Source organism: Equus caballus, chromosome 12, assembly GCF_041296265.1.
Source record: "Equus caballus isolate H_3958 breed thoroughbred chromosome 12, TB-T2T, whole genome shotgun sequence".
NCBI classification, from domain to species: domain Eukaryota; kingdom Metazoa; phylum Chordata; class Mammalia; order Perissodactyla; family Equidae; genus Equus; species Equus caballus.
Genome location: NC_091695.1, coordinates 9855803 through 9881325, shown reverse-complemented (window position 1 = coordinate 9881325; position 25523 = coordinate 9855803). Strand labels below are relative to the sequence as shown.

Here is a 25523-nt window from a genome sequence, read left to right as displayed (position 1 = left end):
TCGACACACGTACACATGCACACACACACACACACGCACGCGCACACACCCCCACGGTGACCGCCAAACAAGATGCAGAGAGGCAGGGGGTGTTAAGGAGGGGGTGCAGGGTGGTGGCACGGGCTGGGGTGGGGGAGCACATTGCTGGTCACAGGGGGCTGAGACTAGCTCAGAATGGGGTGGGGGGGAGGGGGCTGTTGTTTGTAGGACCCTCCTTTTTCTAGGCTGAAAGGCTCCGAGAGAGCCCCCAAGACCCCCAAACTCCATTCCCCGCCTTGTCCCCCAGGATGTGTAGAGATAAAAGTTCTGCCAACTGTGCCCACCCCCACCCCCCATCCAGGAGCCCCAGATAAGATCTTAGCCCGTGATGATGCAATTTACAGCAACCTCGCTGAGGCGGGGGCCCGATGAAGAAGGGGAGGGTGGGAGGGGGGTGTCATTTCATTTGGCAAAGTCACACCAAGCAGCGGGAGGGAAGGGCGGGCCTAGGCTGGAAGCCAGAGGGCTAAACGAAATCAAACACTAATGACAGCCATCTGGAAAATGGGATTCCTCATCCCGACCTCATAGGTGGGGAGAATGCAGTGAGTTCATACTCGTGACTCCTTCAGCACAACGTGCCTGGCGCCGAGCGCGCGCTCAGCCGAGGGGGACCGCTGCGGTCACCGTGTTACTACACACTTGGGTATCCACCAGCTAAAGCGATCCCTTCCATTTGAGACACTGGCCTACGCCCCAGGGGATACCCCGAGGATGCTTAAGACAGTGTGGTTTGCCAGCCTGGTGGGGGGGGGTGTTGATAGTCTTACAAAAGGGGCGCAGTCTTTGGAACTTGCCAAGAAAGTCTTCCCCGTTTCGATTCCCAAGCGCCTTCCCCCGGGGCGTGAGCGCGCCCCCCGCAGGCGGTCTCCGGGAAAGCCTCGCCGGGGAGCCCCGGAGCGCAGGCCCCCCAAGCCCTCTCTCCCGCCCGCCCCGCCGGCCACCCTCGGGGGCGAGGCAGCCCGGCGCGTGGGAGGGGACGGCGCGCCATTGGCTTGTGCGCGGAACCGAGAGGAGGGACCAGCGCGGGCCGCCAGACTCAGGCAAAGCGCGGCCGCGCAGGGCTCCGCGCGCAGTCCAGCCCGGCCCTGCCCTGCCCGCGCGGGCGGCGCGATGTGAGGCGCCGAGGCCCCCGCGTCCCCGCGCCCGCCAGCTCCGCGCAGCGCCGGCGCCAGCATGCGCTAGCAACGTAAGTTCTGCTCCCCGCCGCCGCGCCCAGCCTCGCACTTTCCCCTCCCGCCGCCGGCCGGTGCCTGCGCAGCGCAGCGCAGCGCAGCCCAGCGGGCTCCTGCGGCCCAGGGACCGCTGGGGACAGCGAGGATGCCCGGCGCGCAAGCCGGGCGCCCCAGGACCGCTTGGCACCGGCGCGTCCTGCCGGGACCCCAGGGGTCTCCTCCGCGGCTCTCCAAGGCGGCGTCCCGCAGGCCCTTGTGTTCCTCTGCTTCGCGCTCTCCGCTCGCTGCCCATCCCTCTGACTCGGTTTCCCTCTCGCCCCCGGCCTCCGTGCTCCGCCGTCTCCTCCCTCCTGGGCTGTTTATATCGCCCTCGGCCTCCCTTTCTCGGGCTCGCGCTCTCTGCTTCGGAGGAAGAGAGAAACAGCGAAAAGCAGTTTCTTTCTCCTTGGGGTCCGACTCGGTCCCCGCGCTCGGTTCTCTGTCCCTTCCTCCCTCCATCGCTCCCCTCCGCCCGCCTTCCTTTGTTCCCGGGTGCAAGGAGTGCGCGGCACAAACTTGCGAGTCCGCGTCCTTCTCTCTTCGCCCCCGCAGGGCCGTGGACCGAGGCGGCGGAGTTCCCGCTGCCCACAAGTCGGGCTCGACCTTCTGGTTCGGGGGGCCGTGGGCGGGAGCATCCGGGGCGCCCCACAGCCCGGAGCTCCCGGCCTGGGGTCCCCAGCCCTCAGGCCCGGGTCTCAGAAAGTGGATGAGAGTCTGGAGCTGGGAGATAAAGGACACATTGGAGGGGGAGGAGCGAGACTGGGAGAGACCCCAGGCTCCAGGCTTCGGGGTGTGGGGCGAGGCAGAAATCGACGCCGCGCCAAGCCCCCGTTGTTGGGAGGGGCGAGGAGGGGAAGCGCAGGTGGAGACAGACGCCCCCTGGTCTCCCGTAAGTCGCGCCCTTAGCAGGAAGGGGGCGGTGTGGGCCATTGGCCTGGCGCTGGGTGGGCTGGGGCCCCCTGCCGTGGGCAGAACAGTCACACCCACTCCTGGGGGTCTGCAAAGGAATGGCCAGAACGCCGCGCCCAGCCCCCGCGCGCCCCCCAGGGTCCGGCGCTCCACCCTCCCCTGCCCCCACCCCTTCCGGGGCTCCCGCCGCCTCCTGGCGGCCGTGGGGGAGCGGGTTTTTCCGCGGGGGCGACGGAGGCGGGGGCTGAAAATCCCCAGGTTCCTCCGAAGCCCAGCGCGGTCGGCCAAGGCCGCCCCAGCGCCCCGCGCTTCCTGGCTGATTTCCTGCAGACCAACTTCTCCCGGGGGGGGGGGGGGGGCCGGCCTGCGGGGAGAGGGCCCCGGGGGGCAGGGATGGCCACCCCGGCTGCGCGGCTCCCTGGATCTCCACCCCTGGCTGCCTGTGCAGAGGGGACCACGACCCTCTCTTCCTGCAGCCCGCGGATACCAGGGACACCGGGTGGGGCGGGAGGAATTGTTGGAGGGCCAGGAGGGCGCGCTGTCCGTTCCTTAGCCGAAGCCCCACTCTCAGCCCACCGGGAGGAAAGATTTCTCTTCTTGGGTTGTTAGGGAATAAGACACGGCGCAATCCGCCGGCTTCTGTTACCCCATCTGAGAAATGGGCCGTCTGGTCCCTGAGGTCCCCTCTGGCCCCGGTGTCCCGGGAGCCAGCTGTCCTCGCTTCCCCTTCTGCCTGCACACGCTGCCTGCTCCATCGTCCTTCCAAATCTGGAGTGGCGGGCTGAGGCTCAGAGCCCCGGGGCCACCTGTGGCGGGTGACACCTGCGGGACCCACAGCTCAGGCCTGTTCTCGGCCGGGCCCCGCCCCCAGCCCCCCCCCCCACCCCCGCAGAGTCTCCAACCACACTCCGCTGTCTCCCTTCCCCCGAGGTCTTATGGCAGCGCCCCCTCTGCTGGAGCAACAGTCTGCCCCTCCAGAGAGGGAGTAGGGGGCACTGTAATTAACAATGGCCCCTGATGTGCACACACTTCTGGACTGTTCTTTACTTTTACTTATTGGACAAAATGTTTGTGAGCTCTGTGCCAAAAACGATTGCGTGCAGAATGCCAGGCACAGTTCCAGGCCCTGGGAGACAGGTGTGAACAAAATAAAGATGCTTGCCCTCATGGAGCTGACGCTTAAAGGGGAGTGGCAGTTAACTAAGGAAAGAAAGAAGCAAATTATATGGCCTATTGGGAAGTGAGGTGGAAAAGTTGAGTGTTGAGGTTGGGGAAGGTGGGATTGCCATTTTCAATAGGGTGGTCAAGGAGGCCTCTTGGAGGAGGTGACTTTTGAGCTAAAGCTTGGAAGGAGTGAGCTGTGAGGATGGCTTGGGAAGTAAAGATCCTGCAGAGAACAGCCTGTTCAAAGGCCCTGAGGCAGGAATGTGCCTCTTGTATTTGAGGAACAACAAGGAGCCAGCGCAGCTGGAGTGGAGTGAGGGGGTGGGGAAGAGAAGGGAAGCCCCCCCGTTTCACAGATGAGGGAAGTGATGCTCAGAAACAGCATACAAATCACCCCCAGACAGGCAGCCCAGGAGCGGCAGCTGCAGGGCGGGGTGCCTGCTGGTCTGAGTCCTGGCCCATAATACTTTCCCTTCTTCCTGCATCTCAACCAACCTTCGCAGCCCGGGTGGTGCCCTCCCAGGGCCAGGTCTGGCCAAGTGCGGGGACGTGGAGGGGAGCCACCTAGTACCCTGAGGGGTTCCGTACCTGCAGCCTGTTGCCAGCCCCTCCCCACGGTCTCCCAGCACCGCTGGAGCCAGTGCCCTGGGGCCAGCATCTTCCCATGACCCACGGGGACCCTGTTCTCTCTCTTCCCATTTCCTCCCCGTGGTCACCCTCTTCCCCACTCTGTATCTGCGTGGAGCCCCCGCGGGCCCTGGAAGGGGACCTGCTCTGAAGCTGATATGGTCAAGGGGGAAACTGAGGCAAAGAAGTTGAGTGTCCTAATCTGAAAATAGCAACAACGTTGTTAGTACGTGTTTGCTGCACAACAGCTCCCATTCTGGGTGTTTGTGGTGGGAGGTAGGTGTCATTATCACCCCCATTTAACAGATGAGGAGACCAAGACCCTGGCTGAAGGCCACGCAGCTAATAAGTGGCAGCGCCCAGATTTAAGCACAGGCCTTTGGAGTCATGACCCACTCCTTTAACCACTAAGGCAGAGCCCCAAACCCCCAGGAGACGGGTGGCCCTGGACCGTGGTCCTGGCTCATGGGGGTCGGGGACAAGTACAGGGACTCTTCTCCTGTGTCGCTCGTCCCCCAGAGGGCAGATCACCGCTTGCTTCTGAAAAAGTTGGCTCAAAACGGTGGAGCATCCTTCAAGGAGACTCCCGTCCCGCCCGCCTCTCCTCCTACAAGTTCCTGGGCAGCTGGGGAGTTGGGAGGGGTGGGAGGGGAGAGGGATGTGTCCGGGGCCTTCTCACAAGACCTCGGGCCCCATGGGACGCGGAAGCACCAGCCGCCGTTGAGGGCCCTCATGTGGTTGCTGGGCATGCGCGAGGCTGGCCTGCCCCTGAGCTGAAAAGGACAGGAGTTCTCCACATGCCTTTGTGAGCGACACTGGGGACAGGAAGACCCTCCCGGTGACTTCTGAGTGGTGATGGATGGCCGGCCGGCGGAGGGCTGGGCCCCCTGCACACAGCAGCAGCTTCAGAGCGCTGGGGGAGCCCCCGGGATGTGCCTCCTTCCTGCCCTCTGCCCTGCCCTCTCATCCTCCAACGCCATAGGGAATGTTTGCTTTTGGTCCTTGAACCGTTGGAGACGTTTGTATGAAAATCTGGGCTTTCCTCCACCTTTCTGGAAATCAGGCACCTTCAAAAGAGAACAAGTGGAGAGACAGGAGGGAGGTGTGGGTCCCTGGGGACAGTGACAGGCGCTGGGACTGGGGGCGGGGCAGCTGGAGCTCGGGCCTTGCTTGCTGGAGTGTGGAAGCCAAATCACGAGTATTGCAGCCAGGCGGGTTCCTAGAGACCACACTCCCATTTTGTAGATGGGGAAACTGAGTCCCAAGGTCAGGCCCCGGCTTACCCACCATGGCAGAGTCTGCTGGTGGCCTCAGCTGTCCTGTCCCCCAGCCCAGTGACGCAGGGCTCACCCACCACCCTTCCAGCTTCTGTGCAAATCCTTTGCTACCGGCGGCTGCCCTGGGCCTGGGGGGTCTTGGAAATGGGCGTGGAATCTCTTTCTTGATCACAGAGCTTCGTCGTGGGGGCTGGGTTTGTCGTCCTTGCAGGATTTGCACCGTGCTCGCTCCTCTACCCTGCCAGCTCTGCCCTCTGTCACCCTCGCCCTGTGCGGCAGCATCGACGCAGAGCCGCTGGGCAGTGGTGCTGGACGGAGGGATGGGGGAATGCAGCCCCGCCCCCGGCTGGCTCTCCGAGGCCCAGCCTTCAGGATAGATACAGGATAGTTACGCTGTCAGGGGACACCCTGCAGGGAAGCCTTGCCACGTGGCAGCCTCACCTCGGCTTCCCCACTCACCCCGTGGGCCCCGAGACGCCCCCTAAAACCTGCACCCCGGAGGCTGCCCTGATGATGTCAGTAGTGCAACCGATCCATCCAGGGTCCTCTGTGTCCTGTGACTTCCTCGTCTGGCTCCAACCCTCCCAACAGCCTACTGAGTCAGACGTGGTCACCCCACTTCCAGGGAAGGAATGGAGGCTCCCCGGAGGGAATCTGTCCAAGGCCCGGGGCTGGCGATGCACAGCCGAGATTTGAACGCAGGTCCCTTCCTCCCCAAGCATCCATTACGGCCCTGGAGACGTGAGATCGGCTCTGCTCCAGGGCCCCAGTGGTGGGTTCTGGCTGCACGTCTTGAGACCCCATCTTGCCCATGTGGGTGAGGGGCTGGCCCAGGGAGGGACGACAGGGTGGACGGTGGAGGGCCCCCCTTGCTGGAGCTCTGGCCAGCCCCCCCATCTCTCTCTGCCAGCCCCGCTCCTGTGCGGCCCTGCCCCAGCCCCGTTTCCAGCTATTTTGCACCAATGTGATAACAGAACAATGGGTCTCGCCTTAGCCCGAGGCCCCGCAGGAGCCCAGGGAGGAATGTAGATGCTGGCCACCCGCCAGGGGCTTTCAAGAGGAGACCGATGGGGAACGTGGCTTAGAGCTTGGTTCTTCTTGGAGGTCAGGACCCAGCACTGCCCCCCCCAACACACACCCTAACTGCTCTGGGGACATCCGTTAAAGCATAGTGAGTTGGTGTGAATTTCAGCTCTGTCACTCACTCCAAGAGACCCTTGAATACGTCATCTGGGCCTTGGTTTCTTTGTCTGTAAGATGCGGCGGACAATACAGCCCTTCTCATAGCGTTGTCCTGGGGACTCCAGGGAACCCCTGGTCTGCAAGGCCTGGCCCACCTCCAGCCCTCACCAGCTGGGGAGGGACAGTGTGCTGCCCCCTCAGAGCCCTGTTGGAGAAGGAAGAGCTTCTTGGCTGGGATGCTCGGCCGCAGTGACGTCCCCCTGAGTCACCCGGCGGCCGGCAGCTGGTGGGTGTTCTGGGCCCCAGGCCCCTTCCTCCCCCCATCCCTCCCGGTCAGGTTCCTAAGCAGCCCTCATGGGCACGGTCTCCGTGAAGGGGACAACGCTGCAGTCCATGCGTTTCTATGGAAACCAGCCTTCCTGGGAAGACAAGGGGGGGGCGCGGGTTGGGAGAAGTCCTGAGGACCAGCATGGGAATGATGTCCCGGCCCCGTGCCCCGTTAACGTTACTCGCTGCTGTCCTGAGGGAGCCCGGAAAGGGTGCCAGCCCCTCCGATGCCTCCCTGCGCGGTGAGGGAGGAAGCTGGGAAGAGGGAGTAGTGGGGTTTCACACAGGAGGAGGTGGAGGCTCAGAGAGGGCAAGTAACTTTCCTGAGGTCACAGAACAGTTGAGACAAAGCACTGGGGTTTGAGCCCAAGTTTGCGCAGTCGTTAAGTACTCGCCCCCCCACTCTGTCATCCTCCCCTGACACTTGTCCCCCGATGAGCCCGCCCTTCCTGGCCTCCTGCCCTCTCTGGGGGCTTTGCTTGGTCTCTACCCCATCACGGCCCCTCTGTCTTGCTGCCGCTGGGAGCTCTGTGGCGATGTTCCCTCCTGGCCTCAGATGTCACTGGACATGAGGAAGGGGGAGGGGCTGCAGGTACCCGGACCACGGCCAGCAGGCGGCGTCTCAAGCCCTCCCCCCACTCAGTAATTGGTCACCAACACTGGTAGAGCTCCTCCTGGGCCAGGAGCCATCCCAGGCCCCGTGGACAAATCCACAGACCCCTGCCCGGTGGCGCTTGTCTTCTCATGATGGCTGCAGCTTTCTGAGACAGGGGGGTGACATCTCGCCCAGCCCTCCAGCCTCCACATCTCCTGGGCACTCCAGAGGCTGGGCCTTCCGCCCAGAGCATCTGCACCCACTCTCCTAGGGTCTCCAGCCCTCACCACCCGCTCGCCCAGGGCCACCTGGCCAGGAGGGGTGTCCAAATTCCAACCCAGCCCAGCCTGACTGCACAGCCTCTTGCCTGCCCCCCTCGGCCACCAGCTGGGCCCTGCCACGCAGAGCTGGGGGTGAGCCTGAGCGTGCTGGGTGGCCTTGGGGAGCCCTCCTTCCCTCAGCCCAGCGGTCGCTCATTTGCCCGTGTGCATGCCGTGCCCGCTGTGTGCCGAGGCCCAGTGGGGGGACTCTTGGGGGCACAGTCAGCCCTGCCTTCAGATTGGTGGTCTCAGGGAGCCCAGTGCCCATGATGTGACCAGGAGGATGGGCTGGAAGTGGCCAGTGGTCCACACGGAGACCCTCGAGAGTCCAGGGGAGGGAGGGCGCCGTGCCGGGGAAGGCCCCCCCGAGGAGGGGCTGTGCAAAGACCCGACTTGACCAGGAGCATGGAGGTGGGGGAGCGGAGAGCAGGGCGTCAGGGCGTTAAAAGGACAGCGGTCTGCCAGCTTTCCTGAGAACTGAGGTCAGAGAGCTGGCCAGGGCAGAATGCAGAGGGTCGTGAGCTCAGGGGCTGGGGGGCTGCAAGCCACTGTCCCTTCTCCCTGCTTGGCAGGTCCACCCAGGAGAGTCTGGGGGTGGAGGGCAGCCTCCTGCCCAGCTCTCCCCCACCCTTGGGCAGCCTGGCACCTGGGACGCCCTGGGGGTCCTTCGGAAGGCAGCCCTGCAGGCAGGCCTTTTGCATTGTGCACAGCTGAATGGAAAAAGGGGACAGAGGGCATACCCCAGGGGCCAGGGAGGGGCGTGGCGGGAAGTGCCCTCTGTACTCACGCAGTGGGGCCAGGCCTCAAAGACACTCCTGGAGTGGCCTCGAAGCGGGGAGAGTTCAAGGGCAGACTGGAGGGGTGGGGCCCACCTCGGGGCTGGCCTGTGTCTGGGAGCATCGCGGCTGCCTGTCCGCCCTCCCCAGGGTGGAGAAGGGACTCCGCGCCCGGAGCAGCTAATGTGCTGAGGCAGGTGCGGGGGAACCTACTCTCTGGAGCTCAAGTTCAAGATCGTCCTCTCCCTGGGCGGCCACAGGCCCTTGTCAGTGGTGCACTCCTGGCTGCGGCTGGCCCCTGGCGGCGGCCACAGTGGGTCCCACCAGCTCTGAACTTGATGGCAGTGCCTGTGGGTTAAGCTTGTCCCACTGAAGGGTGATGTGGGATGTCCAGTGGGGCCAGGACACCGCAGTCCCCTTCTGCCCCCAGCCCCAGCAGCCTGGCACTGCCACGCCCGCAGCCTTTGCTTTGCGGGTTCAGGCCTGTGGCGCGGAGGGGGTCACTGTGTGTGCTGGTGCGGAGGGTCGTCGGCAGAGGAAGGCAACTGACCCTACGAGCCGGGGTCACGGACAGCCCAGGCGGACGCTGACTGAGTGCTTCTCCTGACCCCTTCCTGGCCCCCACCCCTGGAGCCACTGCTACGTGAACGGCGTGGGGAGGGTGTGAGTTTCTGTGTCTATGTGCCACCTCAATCCAGCCCTTTCCATGGCCAGGCCCTACCTCACACAGGCATGGAGATGTGTGTCCTCAGCCTCCCTGTGAGGCAGGACCCTTTATTTCCCAACTACAAATGGGGAGACTGAGGCACAGAGAGATTCAGTGAGCTGCCTACAGGCGCACAGCTAAGAAGTGGTGGATCCAGGGTTTGAACCCAGAGAGTGTGGCTTCAGCTGTTCAGCTCCCAACCGTTGGCCTTCTGGCTGTGGCAGGTCGCTGGCACCTTTTAAAGCTCTTCCTGTCCATTCTTTCGTTTCTCCTTAGACCAGCCTTAGGGGGAGAGGAAGGGCTGGTGTTCCCGTTTCACGGATGCTCAGAGGAGGAGTGACTTCTCTGATCGATGGCTGACAGGTCAGCGCCCCGTCCGCCCAGGCTGTGAGCGACGTGCCTGAGTCACACAGCCCGGAAGGACGGAGTCAGGCAGCACGGCCGGCCCGGGCGAGAAGGGTTAGAGAGCCAGGGGGTCCCATCTGAGGGGCTCATGGGAGATCTGCCCATCCCTGGAGCCAGCAAGGACACGAGGAACGGGTCCGCTCATGTGCTGCGGGCGGTGCCTGCGGTTGGCGGCTCTGGCACACAGTAGGGCACTTTGTCCCCCAGTCAAAGGCCGATTTCCCATCTAACTCAGTATTCTTCCACTCCCGCTGTTCCCTTCAAGAAATGAAAGCTTACAGTCACACAAAAACCTGTACGCAGGTGTTTCCAGCAGCTCTGTTCATAGTCATCAAAATCCAGAAACGACCCAGATGTCCCCCCGTGAGTGGCGGGCTAACCTGGGCCGTCCCTCCGTGGAATGGGCTGTGCCACTAAGGGGAGTGGGCCGTCGATGGCGCACGACAGCTGGGGCGATCTCGAAGGTGTGGTGCTGAGTGAGAGAAGCCGGTCCTGAAAGTCATTCCCGTGTGATTCCACTCACTGAACGTTTGAAACAGCAGGCGTAAGCCTAGTGGCACGCGACAGGTCAGAGGTTGCCGTGAAGGGAGCGTGTGCCGGGGACCGCATGAGGTGGTTTGGGGCCATGCGCCCGCCCTGTGTCCTCATTTGGAGATGCTCTGTGTGCTAAAATTCATATAACCGTACAGCAAAAAAAGGTCCGTTTGGCTGTGTGTAGATTAAAGATGGAAGGCCGGGGGAGGCAGAAGGGGAGGGGCACCGGCCGGGCTGCCCCAGGGGCTTCCTGTGCGGAGGGGCGGGGGGAGGGGGGGCCCCTGAGCTGCGCCGCTCTCGTGGGTGGGCAGCCTCGAGCCAGCCCACCTGGCAGCGGAAGGGCCAGAGGCTGATCATAGCTTCGCTCTGGATTCACGAGGAGGTGGTGGAAGTGGCTGAGATGCTGTGACGGTGCCCGGGGCCCAAGGAGCAGCGTGGTGACCCTGGCTTTCCCCGGGGGGGCCAGATGCCTCCCGCCCACTGGCACTGGGCATTGGAACTGGCTTCCTGGTCACCATCGGCCACCTCCCGTGTCCCCGGGCGGGCGTGGGAGGAGAAAGCCTTGCTGCCCCCATTTTACGGATAGGGATGGGGCTGGGGCATCGGCCCTGTGAAGACCCACATACCCGCTTTTGCTGCCATTTCCACACTCCAGCTGGCGGCAGCCCACCTGGTTTATGCAAGTCTGGAGCCAAGTTGACGTGAAGCCACAGGGCCGTCTCTGCTCTCATGTTGGTTTGCTGGCTGCTTTCTTCTGTTTGAAGATGCTGGGAGGCTGGAGGACCAGAGGGGACCTGGGGACATTCCCGCCTCTGGCAGCCCTGGCTGGGGCTCACGCCTGGGGTCACATGGCTAAGACCCAGTCCCAGGCCTGGTCAGGGGGGTCCACAAACCCAGCTCAGGTCCCCTCTGGGCCGTGTCTGTGAATGGGGGTGTCTTCCTGCCCTGCCAGAGGGTGGCCGCGGGTGGCAGTGGGATGCTGGAAGAGGGGAGGCCCCCAGCGCTGGCGGGCACGCACTGGGAGGGGTACTAGTGCTTCCCCCGTCTCTGTGGAGCCCCCCTGAGCTCGGTTTCCTCATCTGTGGAATGGGCGTAGAGTCCCCATCTGGCAGGGCGGCTGTGGGGGAGGAGCCCGGTGCCCCCGGTGGCTCCCACAGCCTTTCCCTCACTGTGGGCTCCGCTGCCCGTCCTCCACGCAGGTCTCTGCTGCCCAAAGGCGAGGACCGGCCCGCTCCTCATCTCTGCGTCTCCGTGCCCGGCCCAGTGCCTGCACACAGTAGGTCACCAGACCAGACCCGAGGTGGGGTTGGGGGCTGTGGGGATTGGGGGCAGACATGGGGGGTGGTGGTGATGCCAATGGCAGGGAGGGGACGAGGCCTGGAACAGAACCCCTGCCAGCACTCCTGGCCCTCCTTCCCCTGGCTCAGCTGGGTCCCAGGGCCACCTCCTCCCCTTCTGTCGGCACCGGCAGGTTCAAAGGAGGTTGTCTGGGAGATACGAGGGAGGGAGGGTGTCCTGGGCAGCCGGGTTGGTCTGGGCTGCAGGGCAGTGGGGGCCTTGGACCCACACAGACTCAGGACCCCCCGCCCCAGGTGTCGTCAGGTCCTCCCCTCTTCTGAACCCTGCCTCCTTCTTTACTCCATCCCCGGGAACCTTTGGGTGGGGTCTCCATCTACCCGAATGCCTGGTGCTGGGCCCACACCCTCCTCCAGGGCCGTCTCTGAGCTCCTTCCAGCCTGCTCACCTGGGCTGTGCCATGTCCACTTGGGCCAGATGGGCTGGCAGAGCTGGACGGGCCTTGGGAGCATCTGCTCCAACCCATTTTACAGATGAGGAAGCTGAGGCCAGAGAGGGTAGGGATTGCCCCTGTGGTCACACAGCACATGCTTAGGGAGCCAGCCCTGGGTCTGGGCCCTCAGGCACCTGTGTCCCACTTGCTGGCTGCCCCCTGAGGCCTGGAAGCTGGGCAGGACCAGTGGCCTGAGGCCGGTGTCTCCCCTCTCAGCCCTCCCGCAGACACAGGTCTCCCAGACAAGATGGCGGCCAAGCAGCCTCCCCCTCTCATGAAGAAGCACAGCCAGACGGATCTCGTGAGCCGCCTGAAGACCCGAAAGATCCTCGGCGTGGGTGGGGAGGACGACGACGGGGAGGTCCACCGCTCCAAGGTGGGTGCCGAGGGCACCTGGAGCCAGCCACGCCTGCAGTCCGCCCTGAGCACCAGGGTGGCGAGAAGAGCAGCTGGGGCCCACGTAGCTGCAGGAAGCCCAGGACGTGGCACATTTTTCTGGAAACTTAACAGAGACGCCAGGGGACTAATAACAAAAATGAAAGCCGATCGTTAGAGTGGATGGAGGGCGTGTTATGTGTGCAGTGTCCCATGACTGCTTGATAAGCGTTACTGAACCTGCTTCTAGCCCTGGGAGATGTGGACAGAGTTATTAATCCATTTTACAGATGAGGAAATTGAGGCTCAGAGAGCTTCAGGCCTTGCCCGAGGCCACACCAGTAAGGCAGAGCCAGGCCTCAGGCAGACCCCTGAGCCGTCATTCTCAGCCGCTGTGCTTTCAGTTTCCCTTAAGCCCTGGTGTCAGGGAGGCAGACAGGGGGTGACCCTCTGGCTAGGCAGAGGTCCCGGGTGGGGCCCCGGGCATGCCAGGGGTCTCGGGAGGGGCTGGGCGTGCTGGGAGCTGCCGTCTCTGTTGCCTCTGACCCCCGTGTATCCTCAGATCAGCCAGGTCTTGGGCAATGAAATCAAGTTTACTGTTCGCGAGCCTTTGGGGCTGAGGTGAGCCTGTCGGGAGCCTGGGGGCTGGGGGTCATGGGAGGGGCTGCCTAGGACCCTGCCCACCGGCCTGTGTCCGCTTGACCTTGAGCTCATCCCCCCTCATTCTCTCCCCCGACACCGGCCATCCCTGGGCCCTCAGCTGGATGGGGAGGGACCCTGGGGCTTGGGGCGGCCGCGGGCCTGGCTCTGACCTGCGTCCCTGCGCCCCCAGGCTCTGGCAGTTCGTGTCTGCTGTGCTCTTCTCCGGCATTGCCATCATGGTGAGCCCGCCCCCCCGGCCCTGGCCCTGCGTCTGTCCCCCCTGCCCTGTCCCTGGGCCTCCCCGGGCCTCCTCCCACCCGCCGCCTGCCTGGAGCATCGCAGGTGCCATCGTCGGTGGTCCGGTCCCCGGCACCCCAGCCCTTCTGTCGCGGCATGAGGGGTGGGGCAGGCACGGTCCGGCCCGGCTTCTGGGGGAGGGACGGAGGACCAGGGGAGGTCTCAACAGTGACCCTCACCTGAAGCCCCCCCCCCCCCCGCGCCCGCAGGCCCTCGCCTTCCCCGACCAGCTCTATGATGCCGTCTTCGACGGGGCCCAGGTGACCAGCAAGACCCCCATCCGCCTCTACGGCGGCGCGCTCCTCAGTGAGTACTGCGCAGGCCTGGGGGGACGGGCAGCCGCGGGGGGCCGGGAGCCTCCCTCGTGCCGGGGCCCCTTCCCAGCCCCATCTGGCCGGCGAGCTGATCTCTGCCGGGTGTGTGCCGCCATCTTGTGGCCATGGGCGGAACGCACCCAGTGGACTGGGGCTCTGCCTTTGCTGTCTTTGGAGATAAGCATTTATGGAGCGCCTGCTGTGTACAGTGCACCACCTGGGCACTGGGATAGAGAGATGAATGAGACCCGGGCCCTGCCCTCCAGGGGCCTCACAGCCGAGAGGAGGAGGCAAAAGTCTTCCACCCTTGGGCCTCTCATTTGAACCCCTTCTGCGTCCTCTCCTCTGAGTCACACAGTGTTAGGAAGCCGATTACAGATTCTAAAACCTAGCACAGATGGTTTCCCTACCTCCCCTCCAAAACATTCTATGGCTCCCTATTACCTGCAGGGTAAAGTCTCAGCTCCACCTGGCAATCAAGGTCGTCTGTGGGGTGGATCCAGCCTGCCTTCCTAAATCCACCTCCCCCACATCCCACAGCGGGCCCTGCACCACAGCTGCACCGCGGGATGCCCAGTCCTGTTTCAGAAGGCCTCCGTGCCTTGGCACACGCAGTTTGCCCAGCCTTGTGCCCATGGCACTTCTGCTCAACCCTGGAAGGCCCACTGTAGTACCTCCGGGGCCGGGGGTGGGTGGTGAGGCTTGGGGCGGCTTGAAGCCCTTCACCCACGCGCGGAGGGCTGGAGTTACACGGTTACGGTTCGGTTTGTTGAAATAAAATGAGCACGAATCTGGAGCTCAGAGCCAGCAGACTCTGGGTAGGAGGTCGAGTCTAGGCTGGGGTTGGGACCGCTGAAAAATAGGGCCTAACGCCTCCCTGCGTGATTCCCGAATGGGCGGTTTCCCGTCTCTAGGAGTCCGTTTGGAAAGAAAAGGGGATGGAAGGACCAGGGGCCCACCCACTCGGTGGTCTCCCTCACTGCAGAATCCTGACCCATCTGATAGGGGCTCAGTCCTCCTCTTTTACAAATGAAAAGACAGCCCCAGGCAGGGGCCGTGACTTGCCCAGTGTCCCGTGGCGCCTTGGAAATTAAATGAACTGCGAGGAGCTTATTGCTGAGGCTGCCAAGTCAGATCTGGCAGGAATGGGACCGGGGACGGATGGATGGCCGAGTTTTCGACTGAGGAATGTGAGTGGGCGCAGGAGACGTGGAAGTCGCGATCCTGGCTCCCTCGCCTTATAAGGCTACAGGGAGGAAGACCAGGCCCCTGGCCCTGCCGGAGGCGGTGGGGGGCAGGCGGCCCCGCCCCCAGTCCACGCTCTGTCCCCCGCCCCAGGCATCTCCCTGATCATGTGGAACGCGCTCTACACGGCGGAGAAGGTCATCATCCGGTGGACTCTGCTCACCGAAGCCTGCTACTTCGCGGTGCAGTTCTTGGGTGAGTCCTGAGGTCGCGGTGAGGGAGGGAGGCTGGGGGGCGGGCGCGTCAGGGCTGCTGGGCCCCCATCTGCCACGTCTTCCCACCTGGGTTTCCAGGAAGTGAGGAGCGCCGTCTGAGGGGGAGGGCCTCGTGTGGCTGGGTTCACCTGTGTGCCTGCACACCTGTGCTCCACATCTGGTGGGTACCTGTACCCTCCTGCCTACACACACGTGCATCGGCACAGCCTTGCACACGCGGTGCACTTGCAGCCTCCCGAACGTGCACATGCGCACATGTGTTCCAGCGCAGGCGTGACGGCACGCCCCTGTTTTGCTCATGTGCTTGCCCCGGACCCTGCCTCGTGGGGGCCATCAGACATGTGTGGGGTCTGGTGAGGGGGCAGGTCCTGCCCGTCCCAGCCTGCAGGATCCCGGCTCAGGGCGGGGTCAGCATGGCATCGCGTGGTTGGGGGGAGCCCTCTGACCTCTGTCCCCTCCCGGCCTTTCTCCCGCAGTGGTCACTGCCACGCTGGCCGAGACGGGTCTTGTGTCCGTGGGGATCTTGCTGCTCCTGGCCAGCCGCCTCCTCTTCGTTGCCATCAGCATTTACTACTATTACCAAGTCGGCCGAAAACCCAAGAAAGTCTAGCCACCGGCCAGCTGGGGCCCTGCTGGGCAGGGAGGCCCTGGCGCCTTCGTCTCCCTTCGGTTCCTGGCCGGCAGGAAGGACCCTGGGCTGCCCAGCCCTGCCCCCGGCAGGCGGGGGGGCCGCCCTCCTCTCTGGATGCTGGGATCTTCTGGGCTTGTAGGTTTTGGGGGGATGGGGCCTCTGCACCCCGTCCTTCACCACACAGTGACGCCCCCTTTTCCTGAGTCTCTTGGCCCCCTGGACAGACACCGACTGAAGAGTTTGAGCCACGGGGCATTGGGCTAGGGCGAGGCTCCCCGCCTCGGCCAGGAGGCCCTCCTTTCTTGGCAGGGAGGCTGTGGCCTGCCTCCCTGTCCTGCCCCCACAGTTCCCCCCCACCGAGTCTAGTGCCGGAGCTAGAAGCCCGGAACTGGGCTTCTGTCTGTGCTGGAAAAGCCAGGAACTTGACCCTGTCCCCCTGCACCTCACATGTGGGGGCCCCGCCACCTGCTGAGCACACACCCCGGCCCCTCCCACAGCCCAGCTGGGGCTGGCGGGTGGCGGGGCTGCCTCTGACTGCGCACTCCCCTTACAGCCTTTCTGCGAGCTGGGCCACATGCAGCCAGAGCCCTGTCCCCAGGCAGCCTGGCTACCACGGGCCTCCTGGGGCTTTGCTCTAGGCTCCCCTGGAGGCCCCTAGGAGCCCCCACCCCACAACGGCCTGGGTCTGGAGGCTGCCCGGGCTTCACCCACAGGCTGGCCCTGAGAGAGGGACACACAGATAACCCCAGATGGAGGCCACCTGAAAGGGATGGGGTTTGGGGTGAGGAAGAAAGAAAAGCAGTGGCATCTCCTTGTCTCTTGGTGTGTCCTCTGGGTCTGATGTCCGCCTGGCTCAGCCCCTCCCCACCCATGCCCCCTCCCCAGGCTACTGCCCCCTGGACCTCCGGCCTGGGCTGCCCCCCAGGCCTGGCGGACTAGGATTGAGTGCTCTTCAAACTCTGCGGGGAAAATACACGGAAACATTTCAGTAGGTCCCCCCCCACGGCCCCAGTGCTCTGGACAAGGTGGCCGGCCCGCAGAGCTGAAGCCCATGCCTGCCTACAGCACCGTGTGCTCCCCATTAGTCCCCGCCCCCAGCGCTCTCCTTCCCTCTGGGACAAGAATGTGCCCACCAGGGATGGCAGCCCCCGGGTTCTGGGGACAGGGGTGGAGAGCCGCAGCCCAGGCCCGGACTCACTGCCCCTCTTGGGATAGAGTGTGTGTAGGGGGCAATGGATGGTCCTTAGGGGGTGATGGACGGTCCCCAGGGGTGATGGACGGTCCTTAGGGGTGGTGGACAGCCCTGCCCTTAGGGGGCGATGGACACTCCCCAGGGGCAATGGACGGTCTTAGGGGGAGATGGACGGTCCTCAGGGGTGATGGATGGTCCTTAGGGGCGGCCCCGGTCTGGCTGCTGCCAGGTGGGCATCTGCCTGGGGACCTTCCTTGGCCCACACGGGGCCCCACACTGCCGTCCCCTGTGCCCAGCAGAGCGGTGGCACCACTGCAGCGCCACACCTGAGGGGAGGCCCCGCGGGAGGGAGCCTGGTCACAGACACAGGGCCGCTCTTCCCTGGCTTCCGTCTCTTGCCTCTGAAGTTTGTGTGTCTCCCCAGAACCCTGCCCCCCGCTGAGCCCTGGGCGGCCGGGATCCCATGGTCGCCTTTGGGAGGTGGTGTTGGTGGCCACTGGGCAGTGGCTGCAGGCCAAGGCCACGTCTTCCGTCTGACCGTGCCTTTTAAGGCCTGGCTAGTCCACAGTGGGTGATGGACGGTTTGTCCTCATGACCCCTGGGCGCGGGATAGATTCCCCTGGGAGGCAGGCAGGGGAGCGGGGGCACAGGCTTGGGATTCGGGCTCTGGGTTGGCATCTCTGAGGCTGAGCCGGCCAAGCTCCCTCCCTCAGCTGGGGGCAGGGGGGCGGGGTGGCAGTAAGGACCCGCTGGCATGGGAATGTCCGGGCTGTGGCACAGCAGTGCTGTGAATCCCATGCTGCTTGCTTAGACATGGGAGGGAGGGGGCCTGGCACACAGACACACGGCCCTGGGGTGGGGGTGGGGGCACATTAAGGCCAAGAGTCGTGGTTGGGGTGGGGGCAGTTACAAGGGGACAAGGACAAAGAACCCACCAATCTAGTGAGGAGGCCTGTGTGGGCCCAGCTCCCCATCCAAAAGGTTTGGGGGGATCCAGAAAACTCCTTGCCACAGGGACCCAGGGCCGTCTTGCCAAGCTCCTGCCCCCCCAGCCCCTCCCCTCAAATCAAGACCACCTTTCTTCACGGTCACTATTTATTCTTCGTTCCTTTGTCTTTTTGTAAGAAACAGTCACAAAAACCAGTGCAAACCCATTGGTGTGGGCGTCCTGTTTTATATTACAAAAACTCCTTTCGATATATAATATAAAAAGGGGCTCACAGGAACACGGGATAAGTTAGCTCTGGCATCCACCGCGGGGAACGGGGACAGGGTTCAAAACAGACTTTCCAGACGAGACCCATGAGGAGGGGGGGGGTGTGGGGGCCTCGGCTGGTTTGGGGGACCCTGTCTGAGCCCCTTAGGTGTAGACAGGAGAGGGGCCTGGGGGGCCGAGGAGGGGCCCCCGCCCCTAAGATGTACTCCCTTCTGTAAGGGGCACAGCTCCGGAGCAGGGTGGGGTGCGTGACCACGCAGGGCCTTCCCTGTCAGTGGGGTTGGAAGTCTTGGCAGAGAGGCATTGCACCCCTGCCCCCCAACCCCCCCCCAACTGCCACCAGCACCTATTATGGGCTATATCTGGACCGGCCAAGCCAGATACGTGAGCCCGAGAGGCTTGTCTGATGGGGGCTGAGCTTTCTCCTTCCAGCCCCTAGGAAAGGGCTCCGGCAGCCAGCCCTGCAGACAGTTACCCGCCTGGACTGATGCTACAGGGAGCAGTGTCTGCCTGCTGTCCCTCCCCGGCCCCAGACCTGGTGGGAGGCTGGGGAGGTCCGTGGGACAGGCCCAGGGCTCGCTGGCACCTTTCTGGAAGGCCTTGGGGAGGGCAGTCTCACCTCCACCTGTGAACCACCTCAGCCCGGGGCTCCTCCATGGCCTGCGTCCCTCCCTCTTAGGGGGCCCGGGGGTGGGTGGGGTGGGAGAGACGGGGGAAGTGTGTGCTTCCAGATGCCAGGCTTTTCTTATGCTGAAGGCCCCAGGTCCTCCTGGGCGGTGGGCGACCAGATGGGCCTGGATACCGGGGACGCCTTGGCCTGGAGCCACACAGCTGCCCGACTTGACCCTGACCCCGCCCAGCTTGTTTTGTTCATTTTTTGGTCAACCTCAGACCAGCCATGGGCCTTGGCCAGGAAGCTGGAGCTAAGCGTGTGGGCGGGTCCAGACAGCAGGCCCTTCTCAGCCTGGGCGGGGGAACGGGCTGCAGGGCCCCCTGGGTCCCAGGGATGGCCAGTCGCTAGGGAGCTCATGGTGTCACAGAGTTGCCGGGACAGGCTGTTCTGGGGACCATCTGGAAAGATCCAGCTCAGAGACCTGGGAGCAGGGCCAGGGCCAGGACTGGTGGGGACAGCAGGGGTGCGGTGGGAGAGATGGGAGGAGGGCCACGGAGCTCTGGCTGCATCTCGGGGGGGGGGGCAGGGGGCTCCAGGCCCAGCTCTGTCTCCCAGTGGCTGGGAAGCAGAAGGGGAGGCTGGACGCTGGCCTGGGGCCTGAGACAGAAAGGGCTCTTCTTCCCAGACCCTGAAGAGGGACAGAGAAGGGGAGAGGGGAGCGGCACCAGGCTGCGCCCCCACTCCCACGTCTGTGGCAGACATTACTAGTCGGGATCACACTGTCCTCTCCCACTGAGGCCAGACTGTCCTTGGTGCAGCCTCCGGCGGCCACTCCTGACCGATGGGGGTCAAGGCATCCTGCCACCTGCTGCCAACACCGGGCTAGAATTGAGGCCAGCGCATGGGGGCTGAACTGTGGGTGCTGCGCGGGTGTGAATGCGTCTGTGGGGAGACCTGTCCCCGCCCGCGCCTGGAGGGAGCTCTCAGCAACGCGCCGTGGACGGGGAAGGGACAGGAGACCACGTCACGGCAGAAATGGCCATGACGTCCTGGAGTTCTTCAGCTTGGAGACAAGGGGCCTTGGGGGTGGGGGGGAGACAATGGGTGGTTTGAACACTTCAGGAAGGAGAGCGAGCACGCGGGAGGCCACGGACAGAGCCACAGCAAAACCAACCTCTCTGTGTATTGAGGTGAAGCTAAAGTCAGAGCAGTCCAAAGGCAAAAGGCTGTCTTGGGAGGTAGTGAGCTCCCCGTCCCTGGAGGTGTGTAAGAAGAGGGTAGAGAAGTCTGGCAGGGATCTTGTGGAAGACATCCAAACCTCAAGGAGAGCCAGATGATCCTGGGGGCTCCTTCCAGCCCAGGAGCCAGGGAGCTGGTGGGGAACAGGAAGGGGATGGGCTGGGGGGGCGCGGTGGGCAGTGTGGCAAAGGGACTGTGGTGTGTGTCCGTGTGTGTGTTCCTGGGGGCTGAGAGGTGTGGGGAGGCGGGAGGGAGGGCAGGGGGGAAAAAAGTCCAGAATTTTCTTAGCTGTAGAGCTGGGAAGAGACGGCTCCTGGCCAGCCTGCCCTCTCTCTTCTGGGGAAACCAGGATGTGGAGGCCAGGGAGGGGGCGCGAGCAGCGGATCGGCGGGGACCGACAGAGCCCTGGAAGGCGTGACAGGCAGCCCGGCGATGACCAGGTCCTTGTTGAGAGTCATCATGCATGTGCTGCGTGACTGTGGATGAGAAACTGCCCCTCTCTGGGCCTTCCCGATTATTTGGCCCAACAGATGGGGAAGGCAAGGACCTCGCCAGCCGGGCCATCCTTGCATCCAGTGTCTGAAGCCCACTCTTGGCCCCAGCCCGAGGCAGGGACAGCACCATCCTCGGAGGACCAAAGACTGCACGTAGGTTCCGATCCTCAGGGACGTGGAGCCCGAATCTCCTTGCAGCCCCTGGGCTGTGGCGCCCTCTCTCCGAGGCTTCTGGTTGCCTAGATCATCACTTCCTCGGCACCAGGTCCTGAAGCTACGAGGAGGGGGCCCAGGCCCGGTCGCCATCGGGCTGAGCGGAGGAGGGTCCTGGGCCGGGGCTCCTTTGCTCCCTAGGCCAGACTGCGCCCCGGGCTCAGGCGCCGGGCCCTGCGGGGAGCCCCTGGCAGCGTCCGGGCCGGCGGGGACATCAGGCCGTATTTTTGTCTTCATTTTGTATTGTTAAAAAAATAGCGATTTCCCTCCCCCTTCTCCTGCGCCCCCCGCCCCGTGGTCCCCCGTCCACCGGCCTGGAGGGCGGGGGTGGGGGCGGGCTCCCGGCTGGGCCGCTACTGGATGCCCCGGAAGAGGCACATGGCGAAGATCATGGCGAGAAGCTGCGGAGAGAGGAGGGGCTGGTCAGGTGGCCGCAGACCCACAGGGCCGCCCACCCCGGGGACAGGAGGGGCCGCCCATCACTCTCAGCATCTCCCACTGAGGGGATTCCTGACGCTGTCCCGCCGCGAGCCCCTCTCGCCAGCCCCTGGTCCCCTTGACGCAGTGTAGTCATGGCAAGAAGGGGGTTGGGACATGGGTTCAAATCCAGAGCTGCTGCTACTGCGGGCGGCACCACCGGCCGGACACTTCCCTTCTCTGGTGAGGAGGTATGGAGAGCTCGCCACCGTGTGCAGGGCACAGTTCTAAGTGCTTACCCACACACCTCTTCACAGACAGTGAGGGAGACACAGAGAGGTCAGGTAACCTGCCTAAGGTCACACAGCTTGGAGCGGGGGAGCAGGGTTTGAGTCCAGGCGTTCTGACCCAGAGTCCAGGCTCAGAACCTGCGCTTGCCTCTGCTAGCTCACAGGGAGGGGTGGGCTTGAAGGAGAAGGGGCCGCCTATGCTGTAACGAGGCCTCTTTTATAGGACGTGGTCAGTACGAAGTTTCCAGGATAACGGGCAAGGTGGACGCAGCCCTCCCCGGAGTCAGGAGCACAAGCTCTCAACGCCTGCTGAGCAGCCCTGACTCAGGGGGGACCCCCCGCCAGACTGGCTGATGCCCCTGTGGCCACAGCTCTTCTTGCAAGTGGCACAAGGAACTGACCCCAGGCCACAGGCTCCCGGCCAAACCTCCAGGGGGACAGTGGGGTGGGGAGGCCGGGCTGGGACAGGGATACGGCAAAGGCCCCGTCTCGGAGGGGGCGGCGCCTCCGTGGGGGCCGCGGCTGGGCGCGGGGCCGGGGGGGCGGGCACACATGCTGCCTCAGGAGCCCCGCGCCAGGCGCGTGGTCCCCACCCTGGAAGCCCCGATTACGGCGCTGTCAGCACCACCGTGCCCGTCAGGAAGCGGCCGCTCACCGCCCTGGGCCTGGGGACAGGCAGAGCCGGGAGCTGGAAGGACCGGGCGGCCTGCGGTCACCCCCAGGCCGGGCCGCGCGCCCCTCCCCTCCCGAGCGGCCCCTTCCCCAGCCCCGGGCTGCGGCCTGAGCCCGGGAGGGGCGGCTCCGCCGGCGGCGGCAGCGCCACCTGGTGGTGGCCGCGACAGTCTGCAGCTGCCCTCCCTTTGGGGGGATCTGGGGCCCTGGGGTGGGGGGGTGGCCAAGACCACCCTTGTGAGGTTGACAAGGGCCCACAGGCCTGAACACCCCCCAGAGAAAGGCCAGGCTGCAGCCCCTGCCTCAGGTCAGCCATGCTGGTCCACTCTGGACCCTGGGCCGGGCTGGGGGTAGGGGGTGGGGGGTGGGAGAGGAGGGGCGATGGCCATCCCTCAGGGCCCGGCCACCCCCGGCGCCCAAAGTCTTGCTCGGATGTGCTCCCAGTGCCATGATGATGCTCAGGCAGCAGCCGGACATGGCCGCACTGACCACCCCGTAGCCCCCACAGTGGGGGGCCATCTGGTCCTGGGTTAAGGCCCGGAGATGGAGGCAGGCTGGGGGTGCAGGCCCGGGGGCCTTCCTTACCTCGATGGCCAGCACGCCTATGGCGAGGGCTCCGGCCAGGTAGACGTAGGTTTCGAAGGCGTTGAGGATCACCGTGTAACAGCCCTGGGGGAAGAACGGGAGGTGAAGCCACAGCCTGGGGTCGGAGGCCAGCGTCAGGACCGGGCTGAAGCCTGGGAACTGGCATGCGGCTCCAAGCTCAGGCGCCAGCAGGCCCGCCCTGTCAGACCCCCGCCCAGACAGTGGGGTGCGGAGGAGGGGCGGCAGGAGGCAGCATCACTCCCAGGACCCTCTGGGCCTCCAGCCCTCAGGCGGGGCTGCAAACCGCCAGCCTGAGCACATCAGCCACAGACCCTTTCTGCATGGCTGCCCCTGTGGCTGGAATATTGGGGAATTTCCGTAAATATCTGGACTTCTTGTTGCTCTCAAGAAACCAGAAGATCCAGCAAGGGGAGCCATCGTTTCTACCTGGCAGGACCTGTCAGACAGGATCAGAGCCCCCTGGGGGTCCACAGCCCCCTCCCTCCCTGTCGTCCCACACCACCCTCTCTACTCACTCTCAGTCCCTGGCTGATGGCTGAAGGGTGTCTGGTTTTCAGCCTCTGCCCTAAGGAAACAGCCCATCCTTCTAAGCCCAGTGCACACCTCACCTCCTCCGGGCAGCCCTCCAGGACCAGCGCAGCCTGCAGGCCCCCCTAAGTGAATTGGATTCCCGTGCTGTTCCCGCTTTCCCAACAGTTCTGGGGACACCCAAACTGAGACAGAGGTGGCAATAGAGCGGGGGAGAGAAGGAGAGCAAAGCTAGGAGCTTCAGGCCCATGACTGCGGAAGACGGGGGCCAGGTGGATGTCCCGGTACCGCCTGGTGGAGACTGACCAGGGGCTGGGCGGGAAAGGCCCCCAGAGGCCCTCCCTCGAGCCCCCTAGAACAAGCAGGATACACCCAGATAAACAGACCCCATGAGCACGATGGCCCGGATCCAGTGTCGTCGGGGCTGACCGCGTGTCAGCATCTTCCGGGAGGCGACTGACATGCAGATGCCGGCCTCACCCCGAGACTGGATCAAGGGTGTGGTGCGGAGCCGGGAGCGAGCATCTATGGCTGTGCTGTGGCCAGGCCGTGAGACACCCCAGGCCCGGCGAGGCCGACAGAGAAAGAAGGCTCAGCCGGACACGGGGAGCCCAGCGAGGGCTGTGTGACGGGGGCACAGCCCGAGCGCACCCTACATGGGCCAGCTGGTCAGGAACCAGTGTGGCCGGAGGTCCCCTCGGGGCTGGCAGGGAAGGCCCACCCGCCCAGCCAGGCCCAGGGGCCACTGTGGATCCACCCGCAGACCCGCTCTGTTCAGCTCTTTAAAACATCAGAACCCTGAGAAGTGGAACGATGACAAAGTCTGACCTGCTCTGGAGGGAAGGCAAGGGAGGCTGGGAGGATGCTTCTGGCCTCCCCTCGTCCCCTCTGGGCACCACCCACCCCCCGGGGCCAGGCACGAGCACCCAATGCCCCAGCCTCCCCCTCTGCCTCGGGTGTGCAGTGCACTGTGCGGGCTGTCCAGACACGCGTGGCCCCGGGGCCTGGCCGCCTGGGCTCGCAGTCCAGCCCCGCCACCTGCTTCCTGGCGACCTCGAGCCATTCACTTATGTTTTCTAGGCTTCAGTTGCCCCATTTGTCAACTCAGGCTGTGTAGACTAACTATTTCACAGGACTCGTGTGAGGACATAGTGAGATGCGGGGGATAAAGCAGTGTGGGCAGCGCTGGCCTGGGCCGCACCCTCCATCCCCGTTGGCACCGTCCTCTCTCTCCCTCCGCGCCCTGGAAGAGCATCCTGGGTGGTGGGAAGTGTCTGAGCGCAGAGCTGGGGCGTGGGATTACCCCCAGGTCCCTGGTGTCACTGCAAGACAGTCCTTCCCCTCCATACACACACACACCCCTACACCAAAGGGGACAGGAGCCTGAAGCCCCCCAGGGACCTTGTCCAGCAGAGGGGAGACATCCAGGCCCCTCGCTGGCCGCGGGTGGGCATCTGGGGTCTTAGCCGCTCATCTGCCCTCTGTCGAGCTCTGGCACCAAAGCCCCTTGGGGTCCCTGGACTGAAGCAAGCAGACCGGGCTGGCCACTGCGAGACCTCGAAGGGAGCAGGGCGGGCGGGGACATGGACTGGACGATGCCATCTGCGCTGGGTGAGCGTCCGCTCTGGCGGGCACGCTGCTGGGGGCGTGGGTGTGTGCTCATTGCGTCCCCCCTTGGGGAGGAGGGCACCCCTTGAATTTAATACGAGGAGAGGAGGGGAGGGCAGCCGGACAGCTTGCTCGAGGTGACACCTAGGAGGAGGGAGGCAGAGGTACCCGGGGTCCCGCTGCCCCCCGTTCTGAGGGGAAGGAGCGGCATCGGGAAGGCTGGTTCCTGCTCGTCTGGGCCGGTCCCCGGCTCAGGGCCCCGAGCTCCGTCCGCACCCCGTCCTCCCCTCGCGATGCAGCACCCTGACCCCCGACCCTGTCCAGTGCCAGCGCCGCCCTCCCTCGGCAGGTGAGACACCCCCACCTGCCCCCGATCTGTAGCTGACAGGACTCAGGGCAGCTAGACTAGAGGTGCCACCAAGACACCGCCCACATTACACATCCAGTATGGACCTGCCCCCGAGATCCACGCCATTTGCCCAGCTGCCCAGGGGGCGTCCCAGAGGCACACTCAACGGGCCCCCACAGATTCGAGATCTCCCTCCAAACCAGAACCCCTAAAGTCACCCCACCCTCCTCATCTCCCTTCCCCAAAGCCGACCCGCCACCGGGGCTGGCACATTTTGCCTCCTGAATAGTTTCTCTGCGTCTCCACTGGCACCACCCTGGTCTAACCCATCGCCACTGCTCACGGGGGGGCCAGTTGAAAAGCCCCCCCGGCCACTCAGGCCCACCTCTAATCACTGGCCACTGAGCAGCCAGTGTGCTAACATGGCCACATCCCTGCACCACCCATGGGTTTCCATTGCCCTTCCAGCATCCTCGCCATGGGCCCGCTGGCCCCGGGTGGTC

At 64.4% G+C, this 25523-nt stretch overlaps 2 protein-coding genes across 9 annotated transcripts in view; one reads left to right on the top strand and one right to left on the bottom strand.

The window, feature by feature from the left end:
* Positions 1-894: 894 nt before the first annotated feature.
* TP53I11 (tumor protein p53 inducible protein 11) lies at positions 895-17929 on the top strand. Of its 2 annotated transcripts, XM_023653922.2 has the most exons (8): positions 895-1228; positions 11275-11351; positions 12081-12240; positions 12802-12860; positions 13072-13120; positions 13388-13484; positions 14831-14932; positions 15429-17929. In XM_023653922.2, the coding sequence occupies exons 3-8, from the start codon at positions 12112-12114 to the stop codon at positions 15560-15562; spliced, it is 570 nt and encodes a 189-aa protein (XP_023509690.1). In that variant the 5' UTR covers positions 895-1228; positions 11275-11351; positions 12081-12111; the 3' UTR covers positions 15563-17929. The 2 variants fall into 2 exon arrangements, with proteins under 2 accessions (XP_023509690.1, XP_070084753.1); XM_070228652.1 differs by lacking the exon at positions 11275-11351 and having other exon boundaries at positions 1051-1228.
* TSPAN18 (tetraspanin 18) overlaps positions 17853-25523 on the bottom strand; it is a 170371-nt gene continuing 162700 nt past the window's right edge. For all 7 annotated transcript variants that reach the window (XM_005598055.4, XM_023653921.2, XM_023653920.2 and 4 more), the window contains 2 exons: positions 22515-22598; positions 17853-20951 (listed from right to left, as the gene is read on the bottom strand). In XM_005598055.4, the coding sequence (XP_005598112.3) occupies positions 20904-20951; positions 22515-22598 (132 nt within the window). In that variant the 3' untranslated portion in view covers positions 17853-20903. The remainder of the gene's footprint in view (positions 20952-22514; positions 22599-25523) is intronic.